This window comes from Octopus bimaculoides, chromosome 23 (genome assembly GCF_001194135.2).
Source record: "Octopus bimaculoides isolate UCB-OBI-ISO-001 chromosome 23, ASM119413v2, whole genome shotgun sequence".
Taxonomy (NCBI): Eukaryota; Metazoa; Mollusca; class Cephalopoda; order Octopoda; family Octopodidae; genus Octopus; species Octopus bimaculoides.
In genome coordinates, this window is record NC_069003.1 from 11,885,100 (window position 1) to 11,899,255 (window position 14,156).

General features: G+C 37.9%; 1 protein-coding gene across 5 annotated transcripts in view; it reads left to right on the forward strand.

Annotated features, from left to right (window-relative positions):
* The window catches only part of LOC106883691 (uncharacterized), a 41,605-nt gene that overhangs the window by 10,089 nt on the left and 17,360 nt on the right, over window positions 1-14,156 (forward strand). Inside the window, exon 1 of one of the 5 annotated variants that reach the window (XM_052976004.1) lies at window positions 12,220-12,329. The exons of the other annotated variants lie outside the window; for them this stretch is intronic. Within the exon in view, the coding sequence (XP_052831964.1) occupies window positions 12,309-12,329 (21 nt within the window). The 5' untranslated portion in view covers window positions 12,220-12,308. Of the gene's footprint in view, window positions 1-12,219; window positions 12,330-14,156 lie in introns of those variants that run through there. 5 annotated transcript variants of the gene reach the window in all.

The window sequence follows — 14,156 nt, forward strand, 5'->3', positions numbered from 1 at the left end:
ATAAGAAGCTTGCTTCCCAACCACCACATGGTTCCAGGTTCAGTCCCACTACATGGCAAGTGTCTTCTACTATAGCCTTGGGCTGACCAAAGCCTTGTGAGTGGATTTGGTAGGCAGGAACTGAAAGAAGCTTGTGTGTATATATATATATATATATATATATATATATATATATATACATATATGTGTGTGTATGTTTGTGTGTCTGTGTTTGCCCCTCCCACTATTACTTGACAACTGATGTTGGTGTGTTTATGTCCCCGTAATTTAGCGGTTTGGCAAAAGACACTGATAGAATAAGTACTAGGTTTGCAAAAAATAAGACCTGGGGTTGATTCGTTCGACTAAAGGTAGTGCTCCAGCATGGCTACAGTCAAATGACTGAAACAAGTAAAAGTAGTATACTCTTGAGGTTAATTTGTGAGGTGGGTGAGTATTCCAAAACATAAACCCTTCAGGTAATTCTCAGGCAAAATTAGCTTGACATTATGTGACAAAGCTGTAGTTTTTTTTTTAATTACAGGTACAATCCACTTGATGGTCTTCTACATAGTTTCTGTTTATCAAGTTTCACTCACAAGTTATTGGTTGATCTGAGGCTATAAATAAAAAGAAAATTTACCCAAGAAGTCCTACAGTGGGATCAAATCTAGGGCCTCATGTTTGTAACACAAACTTCTTAACTGTTTGACCATATTGTGCCTTCAAGTATAATTATTATGTTTCACTTGTTTCAAATTTTGATACAAGGCTAGAAATTTTATGGACAGTGTTAGTTGATCACATCAACCCCAGTACTTGATTACTCTTTTACTTGTTTCAGTCATTTGATTGCGGCCGTGCTGGAGCACCGCCTTTAGTCGAGCAACTCGACCCCAGGACTTATTCTTTGTAAGCCTAGTACTTATTCTATCGGTCTCTTTTGCCGAACCGCTAAGTAATGGGAACATAAACACACCAGCATCGGTTGTCAAGCGATGCTGGCGGGGGGACAAGCACAGACACAAACTTATACGCACACATACATGTATCTCCATATATGCGACTGGCTTCTTTCAGTTTCCGTCTACCAAATTCACTCACAAGGCTTTGGTCAGCCCGAGGCTATAGTAGAAGACATTTGCCCAAGGTGCCACGCAGTGGGACTGAACCTAGAACCATGTGGTTGGTAAACAAGCTACTTACCACACAGCCACTCCTGCACCTATATTGATATTTGATTGATATTTTATTTTATTGATCCTGGAGAAGGATAACAGGCAAAGTTAATCATGGTGGAATTTGAACTTGGCATGTAAAGAGCTGGAAGAATTGCCACTAAAAATTTTATCTGACATACTAAAACTATATCATTTTTGTTATATCTATCACTTATATTTCATTGCTGATTATTAACAATTATTTGTTTACCTTGCACTTCAATTTAGCATAGTTTGTTTCATTTTTGCCCTCCATATTATATGTACAAAGTTCAAAAGATTGCCCTACAGCAACGATCTGCAACCTTTTTTTCACTTGCAAGTACACTTATATTCTTTTCAAAATTCTGCAGCACACATGAAGTAAAAACATAACTAAACGTATAGGGAAAAAAAATTATATTCAGGTTGCACTGCAGCACACCTAGCATCGTCTCATGGCACACCAGTGTGCTGTGGCATACCGGTTGTGGAGCAGTGCCCTACAGGCAGTCAGATTTTTTAATCCAGTCTTGTGTTGTTTCATATATCAATCATGACTGTTTCTTTTCTCTGTCAATTCCTGTTTTGCTCACTTTAGCTTATCCCTCTCTTAGCAGACCAATGAACAAAGATGTTCCAATCATGATGTCTTTTCTTTTTATCAGATGTTTCAGTCATTTGACTGGCCATGCTGGAGCACTGCCTTTTAGTCGCGCAAATCGACCCCAGGACTTATTCTTTGTAAGCCTGGTACTTATTCTATCGATCTCTTTTTGCCGAACTGCTAAGTTACGGGGACGTAAACACACCAGCCTCGGTTGTCAAGCGAAGTTGGGGGGACAAACACAGACACACAAACATATACACACATACATATACATATACATATATACAACGGGCTTCTTTCAGTTTCCGTCTACCAAATCCCCCCACAAGGCTTTGGTCGGCCCAAGGCTATAGTAGAAGACACTTTCCCAAGGTGCCATGCAGTGAGACAGAACCCAGAACCATGTGGTTGGTAAGCAAGCTACTTACCACACAGCAACTCCTGTGCCTATCTATTCCATTATATAAAAAAAAAGCTGCTTTTAGATTAGTTTGGAGTATGTGATTTTTACTAAAGGAAGGCAATTATAAAAGTCTTCCCTATCTAGAAAACTCTTAAAAATTTTAATATATCTTTCAAAATCCGGTTTTTAGTATTCTTTTATTATTGAAGATTTCAACTACAGAAGACACATTTTTATTCTTTGTGAGATATTGTTTTTTTAACACTGTGAGGTAGTGTCCCTTCTTTGTCTTTTCTCTATCATACACTTTATGATGCTACTTTCTACCGCCAAATCAGTAAAAACATTTCTCCAAATAATAAGTGTAACCCAGTATCAGCTAAATTACTTGTGGGATGTTTTTCAAGAAGGAAAGTAGTTTTAATTTATTTATGACAATTGTACCAAATATAAATTTTTGTCCAGAATCATATCTTATGTACCCATTTGTTTTTAAACATGGTTGTGTGTGGTTCACTGAAGATTTGGCTGCTATTTTGAGCAGGTTAAGTGACCATGTAAACACCCTGTTATTGTAGACAAGAGCTGTAAATATATACTTTAGGGTGTGTGTTTTAGTGCTGTCTTTTAGAACATTTGCAGGAATTGTTCTGTTGGATGTAAGCTACATGAGGTATTTAGGACGCACAAAGTATCAAATCTCTTGTTCAGTGTAGGATAAATGAAGGAAAATGGGGTGGTGTGTGTGTGTTGGTAATAATTACTTAATGAGTGGATTTATAGAAGAGTTTTTGATTTGTTGAATTGCAATGAGATGTGAAGAAGTTAAATTTCGTTTGACAGTGAAGGAAAGAGAAAGGGTGGTATGTGTGCAAGTGTGTATTGGCTTGAGTAGTGTGGAATAGAATCTGGTCTCTCTCTCAATCTAGAAATCTTCTGTTATTATTTATTCTCCATGGTAACTTTGAAACTCCACGTATTACTGGTATTGGTTCAGAAAAACTGCTACATTTCAAATATATATTATATTGCTTTAAAATGTAACTCTCCTGCACTTAGTTGTCAGGTAAGAAGCGAGGTGATAATGACGTATATGCAAATATTGTGAATAGATTTCAATACATGGTAGAAGAAATATAGAACTACATACAAACACACTGTCTTCCTAATTGTCTCATTCTGTATATATGTGTGCATATAATTATACATATATATATATCTTATATGTATAAAAGATTTTTTGTGTGTGTATGTTCCTTATGCATTCCAAAACCGAGTTGCCGATTTTGACATATGGAGTATCAAAAGATTCAGTAGGCTTTGCCTACCAACTAAACTATATTTTCATTCACCATATTTGCATTACAAAAATTTAACATTGTCATTTTTCTTTTAGTCACCTATTGTAAACGCCATTTTATATCACCACCACAATGATAATGACGTCACATTTTCTATATGAGTGTGTTCGTGACCTATGTTAGGCCAATGACTGACAAGTATATGTGTGTGACGGTGTATGTGTCTGTCAGCATACACACATTTTTGTGACGACTGATACACACAGGGACAGAGATAAGCTTCAGGTATGCATTAATGTGTGTATTAGTTTATGTGTGTAACTTTCTCCTGCCACCAGTGAAACGCACCGATATCGAAAGTTTGGTTGCGGTCAGCATTCACTTTGAAGTACTGCCAACATAAAGATTTGGTTGATTTAACACCATTCACAATACTTGCAAATATATCTGAAAAAGAAATGTTATTCTGGTTATTATAACAAAGCAAAGTAGAAAGCCTCGGCAGCTCTTTCAGTATAATTACAGAAATGTTATTCCACTCCTTCTAACCAGTTTCAAGATAATTTTCAACAGTCCTCCCAAGCTTCTTCATCAGTATCAACGTCACAAAACCTTTTTACTGCGTTAGTATTTATTCTACAGCCTATAACGTTACACAGTTAAAAAATATGTAGGAATGTCAAGTTAATTTATATCTTGCTATAAACATGGAACGAGTTATCTTGCTTGTCTATGGTTCCCAGGTGTTTTAACACCAGCTGGATTGATGAGAAAATATTGTGTATGTGTGTTCAATATATATATATATATATATATGGAGGCGCAATGGCCCAGTGGTTAGGGCAGTCGACTCGTGGTTTTGATTCCCAGACCGGGCGTTGTGAGTGTTTATTGAGTGAAAACACCTAAATCTCCACGAGGCTCCGGCAGGGGATGGTGGTGAACCCTGCTGTACTCTTTCACCACAACTTTCTCTCACTCTTACTTCCTGTTTCTGTTGTGCCTGTAATTCAAAGGGTCAGCCTTGTCACACTGTGTGTCACGCTGAATCTCCACGAGAGCTACGTTAAGGGTACACGTGTCTGTGGAGTGCTCAGCCACTTGCACGCTAATTTCACGAGCAGGCTGTTCCGTTGATCGGATCAACTGGAACCCTCGACGTTGTAAGCGACGGAGTGCCAACAACAACATATATATATATATATCTCAAAGGGGCTAAACACTTATGACCAGCATGTTTGAGAAATTGTCAATATTGCAAGTGCAAAAGTTGGTGCAAATCAAAACTTTTAGTAACATTCTGACCTAGTTTTATGCCGTAACTATTAATATACTCTCAATAATATATGTATATTAAATACCATACAACATAAATTCTTGATTTATTAAAATTATCTCTGCTTCTAGAGCAGTGGTTCTCAACTGGGGTCCACATAAGATTTTGTTGTTAAAATTTATGTGCAATACTTATACTTCTACAATACACAAAATATTAAAAATTTCTTTATACAATTCCTAATAATATTTAACTATAAGAATACAGTAGGAATTTTTTATATACATCGAATGGCTATGGAGGTCCAGTGGAGTAAAATAGGAATCAAAGAGGTTCATAGGCAAGAAAAAATGGTTGAGAACCTCTGCTCTTGAGGATGTATCACATTAGGTATCACTATAGAACACTGTACAATGGCGACAAGCACAGTTCAAACCTGCAAAAGCACACTTTTTGCTTTATCATTTTCATGTCAAAATAAATATTTTTGAAGAAAATTATATAACATTTGAAAAGTTCTGGATGTGAACTTTCTTCTCATATAATTTTAATTAAAATCTGACAGTTACATATCATGTCAGGGTCCCTCAAAAACCCTAATATTTACAAAATTTGTCCTGTTTTTCTTTTTTTTTTCTTTTTTTTGACTGCTGAATAGTAGCCTTCATTCTAGTTCATTGCACTTGAGCACTGTAACTCTAGTTGTGTTAGAAATGATATTGTCATAATGCAGAAGGTTTTCAATTTATTTTCATATAAAAAAATCAATGGGAATAGGTCAGATGATCATTATGAAATATAAAAGTTAAAATTTTGTTAATTTTTACTTAGAAAAGGGCATATTTTCTTCAAGATTTTATATTATAAGAAAAAAAAAAAATTCTCATGAATTCAATATAGTCATTGATAGTTCTGACCACTCCATGGTGAAAAAGTGCAAAGTCACTAAAAAGGGTGGTTTTCTGACTCTACTTGCTAAACTGATATATTTGCACATGGCAAGAGGTCGAACAGAACACAAATCCAAGGCTTCAAATATTGAGTTTGAGCTAGGATTTCAGGAAATGGGCAAACTAATTACTAAGTAAAAATATATTTCTACAAAACAATGCACTAAGTTGAGTTTAATGAGTCTTCTTGAGCCCAAACTTAGCATGAAATTGTTGTATTGAGAATGTTGTTTATTCCTTCTTGCTGTTTTAACATGCGGAGAGCCTTTAGGCAAACCTAGTGGATATGCTTGTACATGTAAATTTTATTTTTCTTTAAGAAATATTGGTCAAATTCCACCAATAAAAATCATGAATGTCCCAAAAGTTTTCTTCCTAAAAAGCTTATCCCCATCATTTCCAAGACTGTGATGCAAATAAACAAAAATTGTAAAAGTCCCCATCAAAACGGAGAAAATCCAACTTATGTGGGTGTCCTGATCCAAAATTCCACCATTTACAGCCATTTTTAATAGACTATTAAAATTTTATTGAAATGGTGTCATGTACTAAAATCTTATAATTTATTTATTTCCATAACTACTACAAATGTGCCAAAACTCAACTTCTTGTGACTGGAAGTTTTGGGATTTGTTAGGTCTGAAGACACTGCAAAATTCACCATCTGTTACAGGCTTTTCATAAATATTTAAAATATTGCCTAGAAAAATGTTTTCCTTCCAAGAACCTGAAAAAGAAATAGGTAACTACTATACCATGGTCACTATTAATTTGTGTAATTTATCACCTCAGTTTCAAAATTATGACATCACAAATATATTGGGTTATTCCATAAATAATGCAGTTTTTTCAATTGCATGAAGTAAAAGTCAGAGGGGGAAGAATAAACTACATACAACAACTTGCTATAAAAGTAGGTAGTAATGTTACCTTTGTTTTTATTTTTGGTGCAAATTTTGAAGAGTGCAGTTCCATTTTAATAGTTATTTTTTCAAAACTAAAATGGAAGTGACAAAGGAGCATATTTGGCATTATGAGTTCAATAAAGGTAACAATGTAATGGAGAATGCGAGGCATATTAATGCAGTATATGGAGATAGGACAATAAGTGCAGGCCAGTGTCAGTGGTGGTTCCAGAAATTCCAAGCTGGAAACTACGGCCTAGAAGATGAGCCTCGTCCTGGAAGAGCTTGACAAGGATGTCTTGCAAACCCTAGTGGAACAAAATCCCATTGTAACTGTTGAGGAACTAGCAAAGAAGCTTGGATTTAGTCATTCAACCATTCATCGACACCTATGCTTGAAGAAATTAACGACCGTCTTTGGTTTCAAGATGGAAGGTGTTCTTCCATCAGGATAATGCTTGGCCACATACAGCAAGGAATGACATTCCAAAGGCTGGAGCTATTTGAATGGGAAACAATACTCCACCCACCGTATTTGCTGGACATTGCCCCATCTGATTATGAATTCTGTAGACAAGGTCAGAATAGTACTGGAGGAGAATTTTTCATCACAGACAAGTGAATTTTGGACGAGGGGCCTTGTGAGTCTACCAGATAGATGGAAGAGCATTATAGAAAATGGAGAGTATAATTTAGATTAAAAAAGAACTTTGTTTATCTTAATTTTGAAAATAAAAGAAATATTTAAAAAAAAAACGCATCATTTATGGGATGACCCAATAGCTACTTAATAAATTTGGATGTTCTCCAAGAAAACATACCATAGAAATTACAATTTAATATTTTCAAAAATTCATGGGATACCTAGTCACATGGTCCAATCTTCAATTGTTGAAACTGAGTGAAAATATAATAAGTTGATTTATCGTCAGTCAAGGGCTTGCAGGGTTCCATTCCACTGTTGGGAAGTCCAGTTTCTTCTGGTTGGTGTCATATCGGCAATACAAACCATCAATTGCTGGCTGCAAATTGAACCTGGCTACCAAGTACCAACTCCACACTGACTCATCCTGTCTCCATGATCCCAACGTTGCCTCTATATTCGTGTACTCTATCACCAATCACTTTACTGCCCTGGCTGAAGATGAGATTGACAGTCGCAAGCTCTTTAAATTGAACATCAACCATACCGCACGTGATGTTTTAGTAAACTTAAGATCTCTTTCCAAGTGTCCTTGGATTTCACTGCAGATAATCAGTTGATATGAATGAGCACTGCTAGCTCAACCAGATGCACATCAAGGCCATCACAGATGACCAGAAGTTCTGGGTAGAAGGCGAGTGCCTGGAGGTAGCAACAAGGAACGACGACATCAGTCAGGTGTTCAACATACTCCACAGAGCCCATGCCAGTCCCCAGTTCAAGACAGCTCTGGTGAAGGATAACAATGGCAGCGTCATCACCACAGAAACTACCTGCCTTGAACACTTCAGCCTTTATCCTCACCCACCTGACCCAATCAATCCCAGCCTAATCATACTGCAGACACAGCTTCAACCAACAACACTTGCAGACTTGATCCTGTCACCCCCACTGAAGTTAGTTCTGCCCTGAAGAAGCTCAACATCCATAAAGCTCTTAAAATTTGCACTATCACTGCAGAGATGTTGAAGTGGTTCGCATCATCAACCATGTATGGGTTTCAGAGCAGTTCCCAAATGACAACCTGGGAATCATTTTCCCCTTCTGGAAATGGAGGGAAAACAAACTTGTCTGCAGTAACCACATGGGCATCACCCTCCTCTCCATCCCGAGCAAGCTCTTCATCAGGATCCTTCTCAGCCAAGCTCTTCTCCTGCCATCAAAAGCAGATGTTGCCCACAACAAGCTGGTTGCATGCCGAATTGATCTACTGCTGACCATATTTTTGCCTTTCATCTCAGTATTGAAAGATCTTGGAGTACCACATAGATTACCACCTTTGTTGACCTCAAGGTGGCATTCAACATGGTTGACCATGCATCCCTCTGGAAAATTCTCAAGTTTGTCAGCATGTCTCCTTAGATCATCACCCTGTTCCAATGGCTCCAGAACAGAACTGAGAGCTGTGTGTGGGTGAACAGGAAGGACTCTGACTGGTTCCCCGTCATCAGCGGGGCCCGACAGGCCACTGTGGCTGTCCCTGACCACTTCAACCATGTCATTGATCACAAAAACCCTGGCAAAGTAGATTGATGGTTTCAATGGCGGAGCCCTGAGAATCAATGACAACATCAAATGGTGCCATCATGTTTCCAACGAACAACTGCGTGTGTGCTTGCATCAGTCAGCAGCCTCCCACCTCATAGCTATCCGTCGCATGTGCTGGTATGGACATGTCTTCTATCTGCCACTAGATCATCCTACCAGGGCCTTACTCTCATTCAATGAAATAACTACAGGCTGGAGAGGCCCTGTAGCTGACCCTGCGTCAAATGGCTGGGCATAATTTAGGAAGATCTCCAGAGGCTCAACATCATCTTGGAGGACAGAGAGGCTGGCATGGGACCGCCAGCAATGGGGAGCACTGGTGGACCTCGTCAGCTCTATGCATGAAGCCTCTGGCACCACTAACCTGAGATGATTTCAGCCCCATCAAGCAAGAGTATGAAGCAAGCAAGAATGTATAACAAAGGTAGAATGTTACTTGAATAACCCTCATTATATAACTGGTATTGAAGGATGGAATCTCTCGAAATTGATATAAAAGAAAGGAATCACTAGTACTATGACGTATTACAACCCATTATAGATTGGTGGTCCAGTAATTGCTTCGATTGCTTTAACCACATTATATAACTGGTGTGAAAGGATGGAATGTAAGCAAAACATGCCAACACAGGCACACACAAACTTACATGCATATACGTCTTGTCACATAATATTAAGGCTGTTCCCTTGGAAACGGACACTTACAACTTTCGGTATGTCAGCAATGGACGCTTCTGATTGGCTAAAATTATATAATTGTAGAGGCTTGTAACATTTTTATTTTTAATTTCAAAAGAAAGTCGGTGAGTTGGCAGAATTGTTACCGTGCCGGACAAAATGCTTCGCAGTATTTTTCGTTCGTCTTTACGTTCTGAGTTCAAATGCTACCGAGGCCTACTTTGCCTTTCATCCTTTCGGGGTCGATAGAATAAAGTACCAGCTGAGCATTGGGGTGGATGTAATCGACTGGCCCCTTCTGCCAAAATTTCAGGCTTCGTGCCTATTGTAGAAATTATTAATTCCTACAGAAAATGGACATCATTTTTGCTATCAGCATGCGAAACTAAATCAGTATTGGTGATTTGAGAAAATTTTAACAGATCCCGACTTAACCCTGTTAGACGGTGCTCCGGCATGGTTGCAATCCACTGAGCGAACAAATAACAAGAGTGACTCAGGTTTTTCGGCAATAAAAATGTTCTCTTTCCTGCATAGGTTGTGGGCTTGAGGGTATCATAGCTTCAGAAGTTTGACCTCAATAATCATTCAATCACAACAGTGGTTGAGATGAAAGAAATACCACGGGAGGGAAAGAAAAGAGAAATACGAACTAACAAACGAAAACCAACCAACAACAATGTCGTAGCCCCCATCCGCGTCCCCTTCCTTGTCACCTGTGACAGTGAAAATAATAGAAACTAAACAGGAAATGGTCATTGAAATACACAGCAATAGTATTTTATTGCCAACCTTAGTTAAATGAATATTTTTTTTTCTTTTCGTATACAATTACTGTGACTTGGAGCCAAACGAAGGTGCCTATATGTGGACGTTACGTTTGACTTGCTAGAAACAGCAGTCAAAATTTTCCTTAAGCTTCAAGGCTTAAGCAAGGTGGGTTAAATTGGCTAATGTACTGGATACATTGTCGCTCGACCTACTAGAAATAGCTGCCAAATCTCCCTCAAATCAAATACTTTTAAACTAGGAAGAAAGGAATATTAGATTGGCTAATGTAGCCAAATCTCCCTCAAATCAAATACCTTCGTTTTAAACGAGGAAGAAGGGAATATTAGATTGGCTAATGTAACCAAATCTCCCTCATCTCACACAACCATCCTTTAAAAAAGCGCATAGAAAATGTACTTACAGGATATACGGAAAGACGTGTTAACCTGGTCTTTAATCCTTTTGTTACCATATTTCTATCAAAATACACTGCTTTTATTTCAGTTAATTTTGAAAACAATGAATGATTTAATAAAATAATTTTTCGTTATTACCCTGGTGTTTAGAACATAGATGATGACGAAATTTTGATGGAAAGTTTTATTTTAGATCACTTTAACACGGAAAATTTGTAAGAAACTACGGTCTCAAAATCAGTCACAGAGCAGACTGACGGATTTATACAACATTATTGAAATACACCACCTTTGTTTCAATAAATTTTGAAAATAATAAAGAACTTAGTAAATAGTTTGGTGTTTGGAACATAACATGAAATTTTAATGGCAGATTTAAATTTAGATCACTTAAATAAGCAGGAAATTTGTCTCATAGAACCAGATGTTGGTGGTTGAGGAGCAGTTTCAGGCAGGCCGGTATCAAATTGGTTAGTTGTAAGGTCTGGTCGATCTATGTTTGATAAATCGCAAGGCACTCGTTAATATATGTCAACTAGATTTGACAAGCAGTAAAAGCCAACAGGTGCAAACACAATTGGAATTCCAAACATGTCGTTTACTGGTGTGTAAAATTTGTGAACTCTTCTTTGATCCTGAAGTTCTGTGAATTAAATTGTTAAACATATGGCAGGAGAGGGATTTAACATGTCAGCTTGTTCTCTCCTAGAATAAATTCCACATACTTCCTGTCTTTCCTTCACTTATTCATTACATATAAACCATCATATATTTTACCTTGGACCTTTTATCGCTTGATTCATTGCACTGCGGCCATGTTGGGGCACTGCCATCGAGGGCGTTTCAGTCGAACAAATCGCTCCCTCCTGTAATTATTTCTTTAAAACCTAGTACTTATCTATCGAATTCTTGCCATACCGCTAAGTCATGGAAGTAAACAAATCAACCGCAGGACTTATTCTTTGCAAGCTTAGTGCTTATTCCATCGGTCTTTTACCGAACCGTTAAGTTACAAGGACGTAAACACACCAACACCGGTTGACAAGCGATGGTGGGGTACAAATACACACACACACATAAATATACATATATACGATAGGTTTCTTTCAGGTTCTGTCTGTCAAATCCACTCACAAGGCTTTGGTCAGTCCGAGACTATAGTAGAAGACACTTGCTCAAGGTGTCATGCGGTGGGACTGAAACTAGAGCCATGTGGTTGGGAAGCAAGCTTCTTTATTTCATAAATATTTGCCATAAAGGCATTACAAAGAGGAGACGAACAAGGACAGACAAGCTTCTTACTACACGACGGTCTTCTTTCAGTTGCCATCTACCACTCAAAAGCTTTTGAGACTGAACCCAGAACCATGAGGTTGGCAAACAAATATCTTACCATATAGCAACTCCTGCGCAGAACGAGATAAAAAAAAATCCAAGGCTGTGAATAGTTTTCAGCCTTACAGCTGTTTCCGGGATATTTTATATATTCCATCATAAGAGACGGTGCGAGAAAATGGTTAAGCAATAGTTATTATAGAGAAGATATGAAATACAGAATGAAGTGGAAGAATGAAAACAGACATGAGATACGTAAGGATATTGTATTTGCAGTTCCATTATTTAAGCAGAATGGAGTATATATGTTTCCTGTACCTTGTATGTGAGTTCTAAAGGTAACACACACACACACACACACACACGTATGTGCGTACATACATATATACAAACGTACAAACAAACTAGGTTAAATCAAATATTTTTATTTCATATTTTAACTTCTAAAGGCAATTTCACTGTAGAAGTTAAAATATCTCACAAACATATTTGAAGTAACCTAAAGTTTATCTCCCATCACTGCTTCGCTTTACGGCTTATGTATGTGTATATGTATATATACGTGGTATATATGTGTGTGTGTGTGTGTATGTTTTATCTTTATTTGTCGAAAGACACCTGTTGTTATTTTCTTTGTAATTGTGTAACATTTTCTCCATTTTGTTGTACACTTTCACTTGCTTTCTCTCAAAATATTTAATGCTCTTAGCTTAGATTTTTGGGGCCAGCCAAATTTGAACAGTCTTAAGTGTAACCAGCTGAAATTGTGAGGATAATCTGGAAACTTGACTGAGGACAGACGGCTGCGAATGACCCGTTGGATCTCGGTTGTCAGATGATGAAGGTTCCAATTGAATTAATGTGTTGGTGGCTGAACATTCTGTAGACGTGTGTACCTTTAACGTTATTTTTAAGGTAGATTTAGCGAGATACAGTGTTGTTACAATACTGTTTTTTTTAATACAATTCACCTGGCGGGTTTCTAGGTCCCGTCTTACAAGTGATTCACTCAGAAATTATGGCTCGGCTCAGGGTTATTGAAAATGATGTCTGCAGAGAGATCGAATACAAGACCTTGTGTTCGCAAATTTTCAAACCATTTGACTGTAGTGTATTTATGACATATGTACGTACATACATGCATGTATGCATGCAAAGATGTTCTCTATTCCAAGCAATGTGGTAAAGCTTTGCGGAGGATATGTTGTTAATTTCTCGATTTGTCGCTCGCGTAAGCTGATTTGAAATGTATAATTCTCCATTCTTTTATATTTTCCTACTGTACCCTTTGACCAATGAATTTATTCGGTATTGATGAACTCTGGATCTACAAATTGGACAGGTAGTGAAATGTAAATTTACGGACTACGTGGATTACAATGAATTTTCACTGGTCAATTTGGTTGGCCGAGTTTGATTCTTGTAGAGTGCTTAAAAAATATTCGCCTGGATTTTAAAACCCGTTTTCTCTTGTTTTTAAGTCATTTTCCTTTTGTGTGCGTGTATTTGGTTTAAAAAAGCCTTTAGCATATATGCAATGGAAGTCAGTATTCCATTCAGTCAAGCCAGTATTTAATTATTCAAAGTGTGAAAGAGTAGGTGATGATATCAGATCGTTTTGAATTTGTTATTGTACATTTTCGCACTGTCGTTGATTTGGCTATGTAGTAAGAAGTTTGCTTCCCTAACCTCATGATTTCGGGGTACTACTAAAGCAGCACGGTCCCGAACGCGCAGTCGATCCTAACCCTAACCCTATCCCTAAACCTAACCCTAACCCTATCTCTAACCCGCGTGTGCAAATGAATACGTGTTTAGGGTTAGGATCAACCACTCACGACTAGCTAGCGCGGACGCGCGACTGCGCGTTCGGGACCGTGCTGCTTTAGTAGTACCTGATTTCGGGTTCAGTTCCACTGCGTGGCACTTCAGGCAAGTGTCTTCTACTATAGCCTCAGGCCGACCAAAGCCTTGTGAGTGGATTTGGTAGACAGAAACCGAAATAATTCCCTCGTGTGTTTGTCGTTCGCCTCACACCACTCGACAACCGGGTTTTGCTGTGTTTATGTCCGCATAACTTAA